Source organism: Stigmatopora nigra, chromosome 11 (genome assembly GCF_051989575.1).
Source record: "Stigmatopora nigra isolate UIUO_SnigA chromosome 11, RoL_Snig_1.1, whole genome shotgun sequence".
Classification (NCBI taxonomy): Eukaryota; Metazoa; Chordata; class Actinopteri; order Syngnathiformes; family Syngnathidae; genus Stigmatopora; species Stigmatopora nigra.
Window position 1 is genome coordinate 10,529,281 of NC_135518.1, and position 18,106 is coordinate 10,547,386.

The 18,106-nt window shown below is 37.4% G+C and overlaps 1 protein-coding gene across 1 annotated transcript in view; it reads left to right on the forward strand.

Annotated features, from left to right (window-relative positions):
- The window catches only part of ptpn4a (protein tyrosine phosphatase non-receptor type 4a), a 31,059-nt gene extending 13,923 nt beyond the window's left edge, over nucleotides 1–17,136 (forward strand). Inside the window, exons 3-27 of the mRNA XM_077727950.1 lie at nucleotides 622–729; nucleotides 1,269–1,311; nucleotides 2,076–2,154; nucleotides 2,358–2,402; nucleotides 2,664–2,716; nucleotides 5,258–5,378; nucleotides 5,659–5,746; nucleotides 6,085–6,173; nucleotides 7,779–7,842; nucleotides 8,076–8,248; nucleotides 8,785–8,853; nucleotides 8,955–9,089; nucleotides 9,194–9,352; nucleotides 10,727–10,886; nucleotides 11,327–11,410; nucleotides 11,522–11,578; nucleotides 11,647–11,803; nucleotides 12,733–12,899; nucleotides 12,973–13,063; nucleotides 13,166–13,227; nucleotides 13,355–13,501; nucleotides 13,701–13,829; nucleotides 14,975–15,123; nucleotides 15,198–15,333; nucleotides 15,411–17,136. Coding sequence (XP_077584076.1) covers nucleotides 622–729; nucleotides 1,269–1,311; nucleotides 2,076–2,154; nucleotides 2,358–2,402; nucleotides 2,664–2,716; nucleotides 5,258–5,378; nucleotides 5,659–5,746; nucleotides 6,085–6,173; nucleotides 7,779–7,842; nucleotides 8,076–8,248; nucleotides 8,785–8,853; nucleotides 8,955–9,089; nucleotides 9,194–9,352; nucleotides 10,727–10,886; nucleotides 11,327–11,410; nucleotides 11,522–11,578; nucleotides 11,647–11,803; nucleotides 12,733–12,899; nucleotides 12,973–13,063; nucleotides 13,166–13,227; nucleotides 13,355–13,501; nucleotides 13,701–13,829; nucleotides 14,975–15,123; nucleotides 15,198–15,333; nucleotides 15,411–15,764 — 2,919 coding nt within the window. The 3' untranslated portion in view covers nucleotides 15,765–17,136. The remainder of the gene's footprint in view (nucleotides 1–621; nucleotides 730–1,268; nucleotides 1,312–2,075; nucleotides 2,155–2,357; nucleotides 2,403–2,663; nucleotides 2,717–5,257; nucleotides 5,379–5,658; nucleotides 5,747–6,084; nucleotides 6,174–7,778; nucleotides 7,843–8,075; nucleotides 8,249–8,784; nucleotides 8,854–8,954; nucleotides 9,090–9,193; nucleotides 9,353–10,726; nucleotides 10,887–11,326; nucleotides 11,411–11,521; nucleotides 11,579–11,646; nucleotides 11,804–12,732; nucleotides 12,900–12,972; nucleotides 13,064–13,165; nucleotides 13,228–13,354; nucleotides 13,502–13,700; nucleotides 13,830–14,974; nucleotides 15,124–15,197; nucleotides 15,334–15,410) is intronic.
- Nucleotides 17,137–18,106: the final 970 nt, after the last annotated feature.

Genomic DNA, 18,106 nt, shown 5'->3' on the forward strand with positions numbered 1-18,106 from the left:
TTTTCTTTTAATAAAAACTTGTTAAAGCTTTTATAATTAACCAATCATTAAGTTGTAAAGTCATACCCCGAGTTTAAAAACGATTTTCTCTATTTTCAGAGGTTAGGCACTTCTCTGTTTACATCATTAAATGCTTTAAGTCAACCATCTTTCACATAGTCATTTTTACTAGGTGTTGTCTGTCCCTTAAAGCAATTTTAAACCCGAGCAGAGTTAAAAGTATGTTTTACTGTATTTATCATGCTTTCCTTCCAGTTTTTAAAGAACAGTACAGTACCCTTCAGGCTTAGCTTCCGTCTTTGTACATTGTCTCTTACTAATCGTTGATGAACAACTTTATCTGTGTGAATTTAAATATTCCAGACAAGGATAGAAGAAAAATGCTCTTTCCAGCTCTGTGCTTTGATACGACATGGCATTTGCAGTGAAGTTCCACTGACTTAGATATGATTTAATTAGTTCCTCCCTCATCTTTGTAACCCCCGCCGACTCTCTTGTGATGTTTTACTTTAGGAGTTTGGTAATGGCAACAGACGAGGGCATACTTACTTGATTGTGTCCCAGTTTTAGGTTTACTATGGAGTTTTTTGAATCATATTTTTTTCCTGTCTTTGTGTGCAGAAGTCCGATCATGGGCAGGTCTTGCAGGACATTGTGTTCAAGCATTTGGAGCTGACCGAAAGAGACTACTTCGGACTGCACTTGACGGATGACTCCTCGGATGTTCCGGTTAGTATTTTATATCTCTGTCTGTGTGAGATGTAGTCGTTTGTTGTCCTGAATTTCATTACAATGTTTCATTGAAAAGTTTTTTTTTTAAAGAACCAAGATTATCTGTTCATGATGAGCCATGAGACACATATATGTGTATATATATATATATATATATATATATATATATATATATATATATATATATATATATATATATATATATATATATATATATATATATATATATATATATATATATATATATATATATATATATATATATATATATATATATATTTTTTCTTTATCATAGATAACATTGGCTGTCAGCCTCTGTCCGATCAAAAATGGATGGGCCGTCTAGCGCCGTCAATGGCAAACCAATGAGTGAACTTGAATGCAATATTCAAGTGTGCTTTTATTGTCACAAACAGTGTTTGCATATTTCCAATAGTTGTGCGTGTGTGCGGCCAGCGTTGAATAATTTAAGTGGTGTAGTCATGCTGTGGAAGCGTTATGGTGTCTCTAAGTGTCTCTCAATCAATATTTTACAGCGCTGGCTGGATCCCAACAAGCCCATCAGGAAGCAGTTAAAAAGTAGGTGAAATCCACAACATAGCACTTTAACCAAGCACCACCACACACACAGTTTTCCAGGAGTCACTCATGCCAAATTGTCTTGAATCACCACATTCACCAGCTGGTTGAACTTGGAAAATCAGCGAGAAAACGCTGGATTTCTGGCCTCCACCTCCCAGCAAAATTATCTCGTCCGCATGATGCGTGTTTTGAAATGTTAAATCAGCTCTAAGCAATGATTAAACTCTAATTCAACCCTTCTCTTATGTTTGCTCGTGAGTAATTTCGATTTTGTAACGTCAAGTTGGGAAACAATCAAACACTATCGCCTGTGATATAGAACTATTCCACATTTATAGTCCCGCAGCACCGCTTGAACTTTATTTCAACCGTGGCTTTCTTATTGTCTTATTAAGGCGCATTTAATTTCAGAAGCCACATCTTCTGTAAGAAAGCTTGTTTTATACATTTATAGTGTGTGCTCATATTCTTTTATAAGTGATGACGAATACACTGTATAAAATGTTAGGATTGCCCACCTACTCATTTCCTTCTGTTAAATGAGTTACCACCTGTTGATGTCATCTAGCTTAAAGGTTATGGCAGTAGTACTATTTCACATTGGGGGTAAAAAAAGTGTGGCCATTACAGCTATGATCAATATTCTACCCACTGTCTTGTATTTATAGCTTTCAGGTTAAACCAGTCAAGTGTAGTGCACCATTTTAAGCATCACTAAATTCCGCTTTCCCCTTTTGAACTTTTCTTCGTGTTCTCCCCAGGAGGTTCCCCCCACAACTTGAGCTTCAGAGTTAAATTTTTTGTGACCGATCCCAGTAAACTTCAGGAAGAATATACACGGTAAGACTTTTTCTACATTGTTTTGATCATTTGTAGAATATGTTATTAAACATAATCCATTTGTTGTCCATAATAATTGATCCTATTTTTTTTTACCTGAAATAATTATTAAGGGAGCCAATTACATTTGTATTTGAGTCATAATGCTATATAATAAGGGTGTCAAACAATCTTTTCACCGGCAACATTCTCCTCCTTTTCAGGTACCAATATTATCTTCAGATCAAACAGGACATTCTTACTGGAAGGTGAGCTTTATAGCTTATTTATTTTTATATATTTTTTTGTTTAATAGTGCACAATGTCCATTTGAATTTCCTCAAGCAAATTTTAGAACATCTTCATTTTGTTGGCATTCTTTTAATGTTCCCACCAGTGACATTTTTTCTCACATTTCCATATTGCACAGAGAGTAATCTACCATGTGTAAAAAAAAAAAAAACTGTGAAGCTTTTATTTTTAAGGTGTAGCAAAACACCAGTGAATGTGTTTGTCTTTTGGATTTCTAGATTGCCCTGTCCTCACAACACAGCAGCACTCTTGGCTTCCTATGCCGTTCAATGTAAGTAGTACTCCCTGGGCACATTCTCTCTTCATTATGATTGAATTCCAATTCATTAGGCTTCCTTTATGTACACACACTTAAAAACATAATGGCTGTGGTTGGTCCAATGCCCCCTTATGGATGCTGCTCACAAGCTATTACTATTCAATTAAGCTGTGGTATGTTATTAATGGCACTATGCATGAATAGCTAGCATGTTGGAGACCACAGTTTGAAATCATGAGTGCGTATTTACCTCTGTGGCCAAACAAAATGAGAGGGATGATAAATATTTAAAAAAATATTCAATAGGATGATGAAAATATAATACACATAAACAAAGACACTTCTCATCCAACTTTTTGTTAACGGTAAAACATTGAAAATTTAATTTTTTTGCATAATTGGTAATTTTGGAATGGGTGTGACATGCCCAAATCATTTTTAAAATTGGTCAAATGAAGAAAACACATTTTTTCCAGACTTAATTATACTCGTGTGCGCACAGATGTTAGGCCACTTTTAATAAGACTTGAGATTTTCATTATTATTTCATATTTTCCTGATGACCGAGTAATTGAGCAAGGACACCTCAGGCACTTTGCAGTGTTAGTGACCCATTTTACTAAAAAGCATTCTTCATAAAACAGCTTTAACAGTGTCTGATGTAAAAACCTCACCTCATGTTTCCAATAGTACATTATTATTTCATTCTAACTTCTCTAATCCGGCATATAAATGTGTTATTTTATTTCACAGTAATGCTTGTAATGTATTAACTCCATCCAGCACTTGGAGTAATTCGATTGGCAGTAAACCAAGGTTGACTGAGTGATAATCCCAGTTAATCCTTACATTTAACTTTGTATGTATCTATGCAATATGCTTTGAAACTATATATATTCCCCTTTTGATGAATATTTTTGAATCAAGGAGGGAAAACATTTCCACACTACTTATTGCACAACACCTAATACATGTGGGTTCGATCGTATTTTACTGCAAGTTGTTTTTTATTCTGTGCAGCTGTTTGTAAAGTGTGGTAACACAGGAAACTATCAAGAGTCAGTTTGTGTTCATCCGCTTGCGGTTCATAGCCCCCTCTCCCCCTCTCTCCACCACCCCACTCGCTCCGGTTTTGTGCACTTGCACACTATATAGGTCAGAAAGGAGATTTGGCCTACTGTGCCGACACGGTGACACTGGCGCTTTTTTACACAGAAAAACCCCAACACACTCTGTGGCTCAATTCTCACTTCACTCTGTGCCAGCTAGATTATGCAGATAAATGTTTGCTTTGGGAAGAAAAGCGCTTGAAGCAGCTGCATATGCTGCTAATTCAGCACACCCCACTTCTTGTGCCAGCATTGATCAAACTAAATCCCACATTAAAAGTCTCATTCTGAAACCCCACAAATTTGTTGTCTTCGATTTAACCAATGGTGGGGGAAATCCTCTGTTTACAGTTAAGGGTGTACACACAGTAGCATTGGCATCTGCAGTTTGGGTTGATCCAGTTGCACCATCATACTTGAATACAGGCGGTTTTACTTGTACATTATAAGATGTGATGTTTTTGGCAGCCGTTAGTTTCAGTCTTGTGGACAAAAATGCTTAGCATTAGTCATATTTCAGTCATTTCTAAATGTTTGGGTCTTGTTTTAGTTGATTGGCACTCAAAAATCAGTTGTACATCCAAATTTTGCATTATTATGGTAAGGCTTCATTATAAAAAGACATTAAAAACACAATCTAAATAGTTATTCATTGATGAAATCATGTAATAAAGGTTATTTGAGTTATTGAGCTGCACAAAGAGCAGTCTTATTAGGTTATGTTTACCAAATGAAGTCTCATTCTAGGCATTATTGACAACAGTGGTGGAGACAGATTTCAAGATTTGTGTCAAAGGTGTTCAAAGGGTGAAACAAGCAGTAAATTAGCATTGGTGTGCATAAATCCATAATCTGAAATGGAGAGTTTAACAGCTTGTTTACGCTTTGCTACTCATTATTGAAAGCCAGAGCCCATGCTTGCAGAATTGAACTGTGTTGAAGTAATAACTGCAACCGACACTGTTCCAAGACTTCAACTATTGAGTGTACATGGATTTTTCCCTGGAGTTATGCGAGCATCAATAAACGGGTGGGCTGGAATGGATTTATTTGTCAATATGCTTAAGCTGTAGACGTGTAGGTTAGTCCAGGGACTACTTGAGCGAATTGATGCTTTCGAACTTGAAGTGCAAGCTATCCAGCTAATGGCTCTGGGAATTTGAGCCATGCTGCCTTATTCTGATGCTATGAAAGAAATAGATGAGGGAACAATTACCTTCCGAGATTTCCAATTCTGGATTAAATGAACACATGTCTTATTATATTCATTTTTTTATTTATCAAGTTGTTAAAATTGATTTGTTTTGGGAAAATTATTATTTCAAGATGTTATACCAGGCAGATAGTTTGTATTTCTGACATTGTAATTCACAGGTGTCAAACTTGAGGCTCACTTGAGACAAATAAAAAAAATACTATTTCCATTTCTTCTTCTGTGTTGTAGCTGAATTGGGGGACTACAATGAGACCGAGCATCCTCTGGGGTATCTATCTGAGTATTGCTTTATCCCCAACCCACCTCAAGATTTTCATAAAGAGGTCGCCAAACATCACCAGCAGCACAGGTAAATGCAGAGGAGAGGAGTAGAAATGATATGTTAGACCTTGAAAATAGATTTTTTTTCAGCTTCAATGAGACACTGTGGCTGCTTGTTTTTGTTTTGTTTGCTGGCTCTTCCTCTCCTCCACCATATGTCTTATTTTAAACACACAAGCATGTACACTTATCCTTCCTCCAAAGTCACCATGCCCCCCCCCCCCCTTGCGCCCGTGCCCCTTCCACCACCACTGATCCTTGTCTGTCTTTTTACTCGACTCTTTGTCTCCCCCATCTCTCTCTCCCAGTGGTCTATCTCCTGCCCAGTCGGAGTTTAATTATCTGAACACAGCACGCACGCTAGAGCTGTACGGGGTAGAGCTCCACTATGCAAGAGTAAGTAAAGTTTGATCTGCTTCTGCTAATGCCTGTGTATGTGCTTGTATTTTTTGTTTATCTCAGTTTTTTTTGTTAGTTTTTTTTAAATGAAGGACATATGGCCTGGTAAGAACTCACTGGAGAGTGTGATGGTCTATACTTGAAAGTCTATTATGTAAAAAAGAGTCAATGAATTCAAATGGTTGTGTAGTAGAATATACATTTCAGGTAAAAAAAAAAAAAACTTTATAAGGCACATTTTTTTTAGCTTTAACACTGCATTGTTTTTGTGTATTCTTTCCCCCTATGCTACTTACTTAGACTCAACACATACTTTTTGTTTCCCATTTTTCCAGGATCAGAGTAACACAGAAATACTCATCGGAGTGATGTCTGCCGGGGTTGTCATTTATAAGAACAGGGTACGAATCAACTATTTCCCATGGTAAGTGACACATAATGTGGAGAAATGTACTTGCTTTGTCTGCAACATTCATTTATTCAGGTGACTGTGATTGTGGGGTCAATCTATTTTGAATAGGAGGGGGACTGAATGCGATCAAAATGTATTGAACATCGAGCCATGTCATCGAAACCAGGTTTTCCATGATTAAACAACTGATAGACCGCCTAAGTGATTAGGAAATGTAACACCAACAGTTGTAGTCAAGTAGTTTAGAGTTTGTTGACCTACATAAAAGGAAATCCCTAAAAACGGCCTAAATTTGAGTAAATATTTATTTTAACGAAAACAGGAAGTCGATGCATGTGTTTTGGGGTCCGCACAAAATCACATGGCTTTCCGGATGTGCCCTTGGGCCTTGAGTTCCATGCCTGTGTTTTGCTTTTATGGTTATCTCAGATGAAGATTAGTCAAGGTATATACTAGTATAAAATAGTACATTAAAGTATACTTAGTGGTGATCAACAAAGAACTAACCCTAACTGACCGGTTGCATCCATGGTACCAACTATTCCTAGCAGAGCCAATTATGTAAGCTCCAACGGTAATGTGTAGTTGTTGATTTTATGGTATCTTGAGTGATAATTGCCCACTTTCTCGCGTGATACACAGGAAGAGCACTATAAACGGAGATCACATCTGAAAGAAATCCTTGTTCATTCAAGCACAAGCTGCGGGGCGACTCAATATAAAGCGTGAGAAGCAGGGCGACACATTCAATTTCAGTTTTTGGGTTCCCCCTAGCAAAAATAGTGCTTCCACTCTGTTTTACTCATTGGCCAAGAGGAGAGAACTTGCCAACTCAAAGTGTGTGGTTAATGAAAAGGACATTGTCATGAAAATCAATTCTTGATTTATTCCTTTAAATTAGTAAAACATAATGTAAAACGGTCTATCAGAAATGTAGAAACCCTTCATATTTTTTAAATATATATTTTTTAGGCGTAAAAAGCCAAACAAAAAAGGCACACTTAGCCAAGCATGACTCATGCTCAACCTCAGCATGTGTGTGTACTTGTGCATGTGTGTGCATATGAAATATATTTAGCAGGGGGGTTATGAGTCACACTTGCAATAGAGCTCTAGGAAGGGATTATGTTACTCTGCTGCTTATCAGCACACTTCTTACTGTGTGCACTAGTCTGATTTCAACATAAGGTTACAACACAAGTGCCTCTGTAGCTCCAAGATGAGATGCTGGATTAATGTGAACGTCTGTGATGCAATGCAATTCATCTACACACACACACACACACAGCACATTTTTTTTGTATTGGGTGTCTCAACTTATAGAAACAATAACAAAATGGTAAGCGGAAGGCTATGCAACATCAATTTTGTATTCAGATAAGTGATTATTTGGCTTAGTGTCTTGTTCTGCTATAATAGTATTTTGCAGTATTCTGGTTGTCCTGCAGCACCAGACTTCCTCTCACTGGTCAATTTTAGTACGGCAGCTGCTATCATTGTGTGTGGCGGAGTTCATCAGTACGGTGTTAGAAATATGCCTGCCTCATCACTTACATGCTTCATTTTCCGTGGGATAATTTTTATTTTTTTAATTGAAAATGTGTGCTTTTTTCCCAGGTTGAAAATAGTGAAAATATCCTTCAAGTGCAAGCAGTTTTTTATCCAGTTGAGAAGAGAAGCGGTAAGTTTTTATTGGAAAACTGAGCTTTATGTTGCATTCTTTTTTTATTTTTTAATTAAAAAAATGATAAAAATAAAAAATAAATTTACCAAGCCAGGTTAATTACGCCCTGCGGGAATTCTTGAATTCTACAGGCTTTTTTTTCCATTCATTCCGGAATAGAAGTTTTTGTTTGTCTTGAGTGGTTTTTAATGACTTCCATGGAACTACTCTTCTCTTTTCCTTTGATTCAGACCGAGACCCGAGAAACGCTGCTCGGTTTCAACATGGTGAACTATCGGGCCTGTAAGAACCTGTGGAAAGCCTGTGTAGAACACCACACCTTCTTCCGACTTGAACGACCCCTCCCGCCACAGAAGAACTTCTTCACCCATTATTTTACCTTAGGTTCAAAGTTCCGCTACTGGTACGAAGCATTTAGCACACCAACTATCCAAAGTGTTTTAAGGCTGTGACAAATGGAAGTGTACATGCATTATTTGAGATCCACATAGTTGTTTCACTTTAGTTTTATGGGTTAAAACACTGGATGGCTTGTGGTACTTTGCATGCTACCTTTCTTGAGAATGGGACAACTCAATTATTCATTGTTAACCTAAAAAGCACATTTCTACTTGCAAAATGTGTTTTGGGTGTTATGAGTAAGGTTTTTAAACTCATCTCACTCGCAATTCACTTTGCAATATTTTTTTTGACATTGTTAACCTAAAAATTAACAACTAGGATAAACTAGCCTCCTAAAAAACAGTTGCTCAAAGTATTTTACTATGTCAATGGAAACCTTCAAGTATCAATATTAGAGAAAAATTTAAATCTTTTTGTTTGTTTTTCTCTTACATGAAAAATGAAATTCATTTTAATAAGTTCCATTGAAATCCACATGACAAAGGTCGTATGTGTGTTTTATTTTCATGCCATTTTGCTTATTTTTGTTCCTTCTAGTGGAAGAACAGAGGTACAATCTGTCCAGTATGGAAAAGAAAAAGGCATCAAAGACAGAGTATTTGCCAGGTAATTACCATGTCTTACCAATACACATCCATAGTCCTAGTTACTTTTCATTAAAGTTCAAGGTTATTTGCAGATAAAACAATTGCTTGCTTTATGTTCAGATCTCCCAGCAAGCCTCTGGCTAGGAAGCTCATGGGGGAAACTGATTGGGAAACAGTGAGCAGGAATAGCCTATCAGATGAAAGACTGGAGACCCAAAGCCTGCCGACCCGCTCTCCTCCTGGGACACCCAATCAGTGAGTCTAAATTTTAGTCTTTATATAATTCACTTATACAATGAATTATTTTGGACGTTTTGGGCTTCAAGTTGGGAGTAAATCCCTTTCCATGCACTTGTTAGGAATTCACTGTTTACACAAGAAGGTACACGGCTACGCCCATCGTCTGTTGGCCACCTGGTTGATCACGTGATACACACTTCGCCGAGTCTGCCGGTCTTCTCCAATCACAAATCGGCGTCCTCCACGCAAGCCAATAGTATCAGCTTAGACTCCACCCCGTAAGTGTCTTACTTTTAACCTTGAGACCTTTCAATTTATGTTTCACGTTTCTTAACTCATTTTGGATTGAGAAAGAGATTTCAGTGCTTTCCCATATAAAAATAGTGCCCACTATAATTCTGCGGTTAAATTCAACTTATCTGTTGTTTGTGCTGCATTGCTAAGTTGTTTTTAAATGTCTGTGTTAACTCCCGACACCCAGACTCACACCCTCTCCTAGCTGAGCCCTTTGCAAAGACGAACCCTTTGTCAAAACACCCATAAAATATGCTTTCCAGTGAACAGGGTAGGCGGAGCAGAACTGTAAATCAGTGAGTTGTTTGGGGGCATTTTTAGTTCTAAAATATTGTTACATAGAGGAGGAACACTAGGCTATAAGATAACTCATTGGCTATCATTGACGGCAATAGATATGTAATCCATTCCAACCTTCTCAGCTCAAATGGATTAGATGTTTATGGTCTTGATGAAATAAGGCACACTAAAGTCTTAGGTTCTTAGGTTGCCTTCTCATTCGTTTGTTCCTGAGCCAAAAATAATGATACAATCACATGCTTTCTCATCTTCAGATAGCACACATTTATCTTTGGTAATTTTGCAGTCCAAGTCTGCACTATAAAGATGGTAGTTGTACATTTTGGTCCACCACATTTTTCTCCACAAATGTTGGAAGCTTTTTTGGAAAAGAAATTGGCTTTAAAACATTTATTTTCTGTTTTTAATGCCCAGTTTTAATTTTTCAATTTTAAAATGTAAATCAAAGATTGAGGAAAACATATGGTCCATCCTGGTCATACTCAATTGACTATACGTAGATATAAAAAATGATGGCATAGCCTCCATGTGCCCTTTTTCAAGCTTGCTGTGTGCTCACCTCCTGCTGACCTTTTTTATTGTCATTTTTTTTTGTTAAAGACACAAAGTGGCACCGGTAGCTGCAGTCAAAACAAAGACAATAATGTTTGACTGCTTTTTCCAACCCCAAGGAGAATCACACACACGTGCCCAAGCACACGGACACAAACACACACACCCACACACACACATGGCAGTATGTCCCTCGCTGTTTTGCCTTTGCCATGTTGCTGTTGGAAGCGTTACCTGATGAACCTTTCACATTTATATCTGTCACTGTCTCAGTAATAACCTTCGGGTTATTTTCCTTCCTCTTGAAAGCACATTGCATTGAAATATATTCTTTGTGACAAAGTGAACCTTAGAAGGCCTCTCGGAACCGTTTTTTTTTCATTCTGCTTTATCTCTTCTATCTGTCTCACTTTTTTAAATATGTTTTTAAAAGAATTTATGTTTTGTACCGGAGTAGTGGAATTTTTCGATGCATGAATATCTGTCTGCATATTTGTCATTCCTAGTTCTCCTGAAGGGTTGGATGGGCAACCTCCAGCTCTGCCCCCTAAGCAGCTGAGCAGGAAAACTTTGAGCCAGATTATTCAGGCTCACTCGCAGCAGAGCCTCTTGGACAACCACTTAAATGAGATGTATGATGTTCCTGCTAACACTGACAAGACCACGGTCAGTCATAGGACTAGAAAATACATAATGCACCTATCCATCTCCATTCCTTAAGAAAATGTAGTTACGCAGAATAATGGAATTATGGTGACCAAATATTTGCTGATATAGCAGTACAATAAGTGTCTTGAAAAAAAAAATGCATTTTTTTTTCTGGACCGTAATTGGAAATGTAATTTTGAGTCAAACCAAGTTCATGTAATGGAATGGGAAATGCAAATATATATTTACACTACACATTGAAAATACTTGGCAAGCACATTTTTTTTCAAAACAGTGGGTTAGAATAAACAATTAAAAATGCAATTGAAAAAAGAACACAAATAAAAGCTAAAATGCCTGAGATACACTTGTAATAATTTGCAGTTAAGACTTAGGAATGATATTTGTCATCAATCTGAAGAAAAATGTTGTTTACTATGTTTGACTTGTTCTTTCAGCTAAATGGAGTTGTTCCTCATGATAATCTGGTTTTGATCAAGATGAGACCTGATGAACATGGACGTTTTGGTTTCAATGTTAAGGTAAAAACATAACTGGACCATTTTTTTATTAACTGTTCTATGCTTTTGTTTTTTTGTTTTCTGTTAGTGCCGTAAATTAAGTCTAAATTCACAATTTGTTTTTGTCTTCAGGGTGGAGCTGACCAGAAAATGCCAATTATAGTGTCCAGAGTTGCTCCTGGAACATCAGTAAGTGAACTCTTTTGGGGTCACATTTTAAAAATATTTTTTTATATTTTTCTTGCTCTTTTCTTTAGGCTGACTTGTGTGTGCCACGCCTAAATGAGGGCGATCAGGTGGTCTTAATTAATGGGCGAGAAATCTCGGACCACACCCATGACCAGGTTGTCATGTTCATTAAGGCGAGTTGTGAAAGCCACTCTGGAGAGCTCGTCCTATTGGTCAGGCCAAATGGTAAGATGTAGATCATTCATTCATCCCATTACAAAGAAATTTACTTTTTTTAAACACTGCCATATCTACCTTGAAATACTCTATGTTGTAGTTAATGAGTACGACGAGTACTTGCATTCACAGAGGTGACTCAGTGAGCCTCGAGGAGTGTTTGATATTTGCCCATCATGAATATGATTTAGGCTATGTTTACTTCTTCCAAGGAAAATAATTTAAAAAAACTGTGCCAAATGTCATGACACGCCCCTAAGGATTCAAGTCTCAAAATGCATTATAACTATTTATTATTATTTAGATGTGAGTCAGCATCCTGATTACTATAAAGGTCCTAAAATCTAACCTAAGTTTCAAATTTACCCTCACAGACCATAACATTAACTCTCATACAATATTTATTTGATTCTAAAGTGCTTTATTGGGCTGTAGTTCACACATTCGGGCACCAATGATAGGTGCTGCTGGCATAAGATAATGACATTAACTACTTAAAAAATACACTCTAGCTCTGAATGGTAAAATATCATTTTTTAAAAATTTGCTTCAAAATATACTTGAATTTTTAGCTCCAAGTGTTTACCTTCCGCAGCTTCAGGGAGTGTTTGAAGATGATGAATCATTGGAATTCTTGGCGTAAAGTAGGTCAGGGGGGGATTTACATCCAGTCAAACATCAAAGCGGATACATAACTGTAACATTTAAATGTGTTGACGATCTGTCTGCTTTGATTTTGTTCTGCTGTCATTTTCAATATCACCATCACCTTGATCACAACATTATATTGCGATATATGAATAGTAGGGTGTAGGCTGTTTATCCACTCATATTTGGTATTAATGTCATTAATTTGGGAGTGTTTGCTTTCATTGCTTTCATGGGGAAAAATGTATGTAAACATTGATTTATTTATGTATTTTTTTAACTTCACACAGCCATATATGACGTGGTAGAAGAGAAGGTGGACTCGGAACCAGATTTCCAGTACATCCCAGAGAAGTCCCCTCAGGACCCTACCCAGCTAGACCAGCATGCTTTGAGGGACTCCATGATCGCTTTAAGGGACGGTCTAAGCAGCGGGGGTATACTAGCCCAGTTTGATGTGAGTTTAAATGAAATGTGCAAACAGGTTTAAAGCTTTAATTTGCTTATAATTGGTTTGCTTTTTCTTACAGCAACTGTACAGGAAGCGGCCAGGAATGACAATGTTGTGTGCCAAATTACCTCCGAACGTTTCCAAAAATCGCTACAGAGACATCTCTCCCTGTACGTGTTGCTCTTTTAAACATTTAAATTTAAAGAGCAATTTTATTTGGTTTTCTTCGTCAGTAAACCTGTTTGCCTTGCTCTTTTTGTTGTTTTTCCAAGACGATGCCACGCGGGTTATTCTGAAAAGCACAGATGACTACATCAACGCAAACTACATCAATGTGAGTTCTGTTCTTTTTTTGTTACATCTAAAATAATAGATACGCCTTTATAGTTTGGTAATTCAACAAACTTAACTTTAATATAATTAATAATTATGAGGAATGTTATTGGTCTTTTTTCATGCAGATGGAGATCCCCGCCTCCAGTCTCATAAACCGCTACATAGCTTGCCAAGGTCCTTTGCCCAACACCTGCCCTGACTTCTGGCAAATGACCTGGGAGCAAGGTTCTTCCATGGTGGTCATGCTCACAACCCAAGTTGAGAGGGGACGGGTAAGTCAAGGATTTTCTTTGTTTTCTACTTCTATATTATATACAATATACCTACAGTTTATTTTTATTAGTTTTTTTGTGATCACACATTTTTGTTTGTGTTAGTTTGACTACATCATTTACATATTTATTAGTCTTTTAGTGTTTCAGCAACTGGTGAATGTGTTGCTTATTTTTGTATTTTTCCTTTGTTTTATAGGTGAAGTGCCACCAGTACTGGCCTAATCCAGAGAACAGTGCTACATATGGAGACTTCACTGTTACGTGCCACAACGAGGAAGGCAATTCTGCCTTCCTGGTCAGGGAAATGACTCTTGTGAACTCGCAGGTGAGCACAATGTTTGAACACTAATTTAAAAAAACAATTGGACATTATAAATATTAACTTGATGTTGCTAGCAGAAATCTAAGGGAAACAAACATTAATGTATGCATTTAAAGCAACTGTTTAATTTCTTACACATAAAATCAACAACTAAACACGTAGGTGTAAATTCTCATTCATCCAAGTCAAGCTTTTACTTGATTGACCTCACTGAGTCATTGCTGTGATGAATGTCCAATCCATTTTGACTGCCAGGGCGAACAGCGATTGGCGTCATTGGCAGTGAAATATGATTAGAATGCCAGTGAGTTAATAAGATCTTAAAAAGCTACAAACTTGGCTTCTTGAAACCTATTGAAACATTGACACACAAAATATGAGTATCCAAATTCAAAATTTTGACGATGAAGTCTTGGAAATGTTATTGTTTATTAATTATTAGAAGGATATTACATATAAATATTGAGATACCCTCCTAAATGAAGGAAAAGTATAGGGAGACAATAAGAAACAGCGGGGGAGGTGAGACGGCACGAGAGCGGCCGGTGTAAAAGAAATTGCATTTAAGGATCCAGAGGAGGTGTGTTGCCATAGTGAGAGGTGTGGGTTGTTCTTTTTCTGGCTCCTGCATGTGGACCACGTATTGAGATTTGGTTACCATGACAACCTGACCGCCCCTAGTCAGTCAGATAACTGTAAATGAACAAAAGCAAATGTGCCGAGTGAAGTTGCAAGATGAAAAGCAGTAAGCGAGACAACATGTTGGCTTTATTTTGGTCTTTATTCTGGCGGTTGTTAAATTATAGACTACTGTTTTGTCTTTGTTGGAGTAGAAACAATAATAACAGAGTTTGTTTTTTATGAGTTTGTTGTTATGTTTGGATGTGTAATTATTTGTTTGAGTGCACATGCGTATGTGTGTGTGTGTACAGTTGAACTCTCTGACCATGATTTGTGTAGCACGCCATTTTAAAGTGCATTCATGTCGGAAGTAGCAATACTAGAGGGTAGCCAAATGCAACATGGTTTTTAAACTGTAAGAGACATTTCTTAGCAGTCGAAAAAAATAATGCATTTTTTGAATGAGTGAGTATGAAAGGAGAAACAATTGTGTTAGTCAAATTCATGACTTTGTATGACTTTTAAAGTGTGAGCATCCAAGAGACCTGACCCAGATCCAGTACTTGGCATGGCCCGACCACGGCGTCCCAGATGATTCCACCGACTTCTTGGACTTTGTGGCTTTGGTCCGGAGCAAAAGGACTGGACAGGACCAGCCAATGGTGGTACACTGCAGGTACAACTATCATGGAGACTGAGCTTTGTTACAAAGAAAATGAATTCAAATTGAAACCTTCTGTTTTCTCCTAGTGCTGGGATTGGCCGGACGGGTGTTCTGATCACCATGGAAACAGCCTTGTGTCTCATGGAGTGCGGCCAGCCCGTGTACCCTCTGGAAATCGTCCGGACCATGAGAGACCAGAGAGCCATGATGATCCAGACGCCGGTATGTTGAAAAGCCTGCTTTAGTCAGTCTCACTTATACTTTCTGTTGTACTTCATCCCGTGTTGGTCTCTCAACAGAGTCAGTACCGCTTTGTGTGCGAGGCCATCTTGAAGGTCTACGAGGAGGGTCTGGTGCAACCGTTGACGCCTACCGTCTACCAGCACCGAGAGAAGGCGGATGGTGCTCGGGAAGAGGAGGAGAATTTAGAAAGAGAGGATAAGGTGAACGTAGGGGAGGAGGAGTCAAATGTGGCAGAGATGCTGGAAGGCGGTCTGGATGACGATGAGGAGGAGGACGATGATGATGACGATGAAGAGGTGGAGGTGCTTGATGTAGGGGAGGTGACGGAAGACGAAGTTGAGGAACCCAGCGTTGCCAGCGCCAACAGTGAGACCAGTGTGGACCGTGAGCCCGATCCTGATGAACCGTGACACTTTTTGAGGTAAAGCAGGAAAAGAGAAAAAAACGCACTGTTGCACTTTATGATAACAAAAAATGGAAAGAACAAATGGACAACAAACAGGAAACTCATGGACAAGCAATCCTGCCGTGTTGATAAGGTACCATTTAGAAGCTATTGTGTGTTCAGGGTACACACACATTCTACAAAAAATGTGGATGCCGAGTTGCTTTTGTGCCATAAGTACCAATGGGGTTGGGCTTATCCCATGGATGGAAAGCTTCCTGACCCCCCCCACGCCCTTCGGTCCCGTCGCCCTGACCCGTTCGTGTGCGCGTCTGCCAGACAGAACTCCGATTTTTTTTTTCTTTTTAGTGTCCTTTTAGCTGATACAGAGATAAAACTTTATCTTTTGTCCCTCCCGAAAGAATATTTATTGTTTTTTTTTTTCCTCACTGAACAAAAATGAGTTATATGTCGGTCCCGATCTAAAACCTCATGCTTTCCCGGTTAGCTTTTTAGTAGAATTTGGATACCTCTTAACCCATTACCTGCCATTGACCAATCCCACAGCAAGTGAACGTTTGTTGTCAATGGCAACCAATGTGTTAACCTGCTTGGTTATTCTTTTTGCTTTGAGAGGATGGTAAACAGAAATTGTGATTTAATTAATTGTTTTGACTTTTCGCAGATTTCTTATTTTGGACTGACAGATGGACATGGGGAGAAACATTTAGCATGGTGACTTTGGTTTATTTTTGCAGGTTTTTTTTCAGAATAGGGAAGTACAAAACTTTTTTTTTTTTTTTAATTTGTGTGCACTAGTCTTGAAATTGATGTTAATCAAATCAAATTTCCCACCTAAAGTACTCAGTCAAAATGACTGCTTTAAACAAAAATGGGTGAATTCCTGTTATATTTTGAGCATGGGTTATTTAGACCTCTGAATATATTTTAAAAATACATTGATTTAATCCCTTTACTCCCAATGAGTGCAGCCATTCGATTGGACAAAAACAGTTTACACTTGAAATCTTTCATTTTTAGTTTTTGTAACACATAACATGCAGCACTTTTAAAAAATATATATATCTTATTTGAATATTTCTTATTCCCATTTCAAGCTAAAGCTTGTTTTTGGTAGTTCAAGTGTTCACCAGCCCGAGTGATAAATTCCATTGTGGACTTTTTAATTTATTTAAGACATCATGTTCATTCACCAATTACTTTTTTTTTCATGGAGTGGTTTACCATTACTGCTAGTTTTATGGTGTGTAATTTTTCATCACCTTTTTTTTTCTCCATGACTGGATGATTTTACTTTCAAGATACTATTTTTTAGTCCTCCACAGTTGCATCTCAATAAATTAGAATTCACAGAAAATTCAGTTGTTTCAATTAAACGTGCCGAACCGTCCGTCCGTTATCTCTATTAAATATTTGATCCAAAATGTTTGAAATATTGCTTTTATTTTTCAGAAAACTGTAATGGGAGAACAGCTATTGTAATCCAGCTCGTAATTTCCTATTAATCTCAGAACATGGCAACAAATGTGTCTCAAAGTGTGATACAAGTACCACAGATGGTAAGTTGGCTCCCTCTAATAGTACGCAAAATACTTTTTTTGTACATTTTGGTTATATTTAACTTAAACTGATTAGAGAATTCCGCATTTAATGTTTAATAATTGCTTTCAAATATTTAACAATGTCCTTTTTAATCTCACTCCATCTTCAGGTCCATTTTTAGTCTTTTATTTTTAAATCTGAAATGCAGTTTTACGCTCAAACTGTGGCTTATCAAAATAACTGCAAACTCAACATTTTGCCCAACTACACAAGCATTTTTGAACTGTTTCTTGCCAATGACAACAATTTATGTCCAGTCGTTGTTTTAACTTTAATGAATGCACGCAAAAATCCATACATGGATTCTTCCCCTCTATTCCAGTACTTTTGAGGCGGTACTTACTGTAAAATATTTGAGAATCGTCAAAAAATACTTTAAATATAGTTCTTAGCGCTTAGGTGCCTCAAGATGGTGCCATGTTCCTTCTTTGGTCTTAATTAAGCAGCCTCAAGTCATTTAATGTAATCAAGATTAAGCCAAAACAATTATTTTATAGTTTTTGCATGAATAAAAAAAGAGAACAGGTGACTAATAAGATACCCCACCAAAATATATATCTAGTCAATTTGAACTACTGAAATAGATTTTAAAAAAAATATTTCATTGAGATGCATTTGTAACCCCTCCTTCCTTTTTGACCTTTTGAATATTTGGAGCTGTCTGTTCTAAGCCTGCTTGTTTTTAACTGAATGAAAAAAAAGTGCCATAAAAAGAAAACTTTTCCTTAATTTAAAAGATTTTTG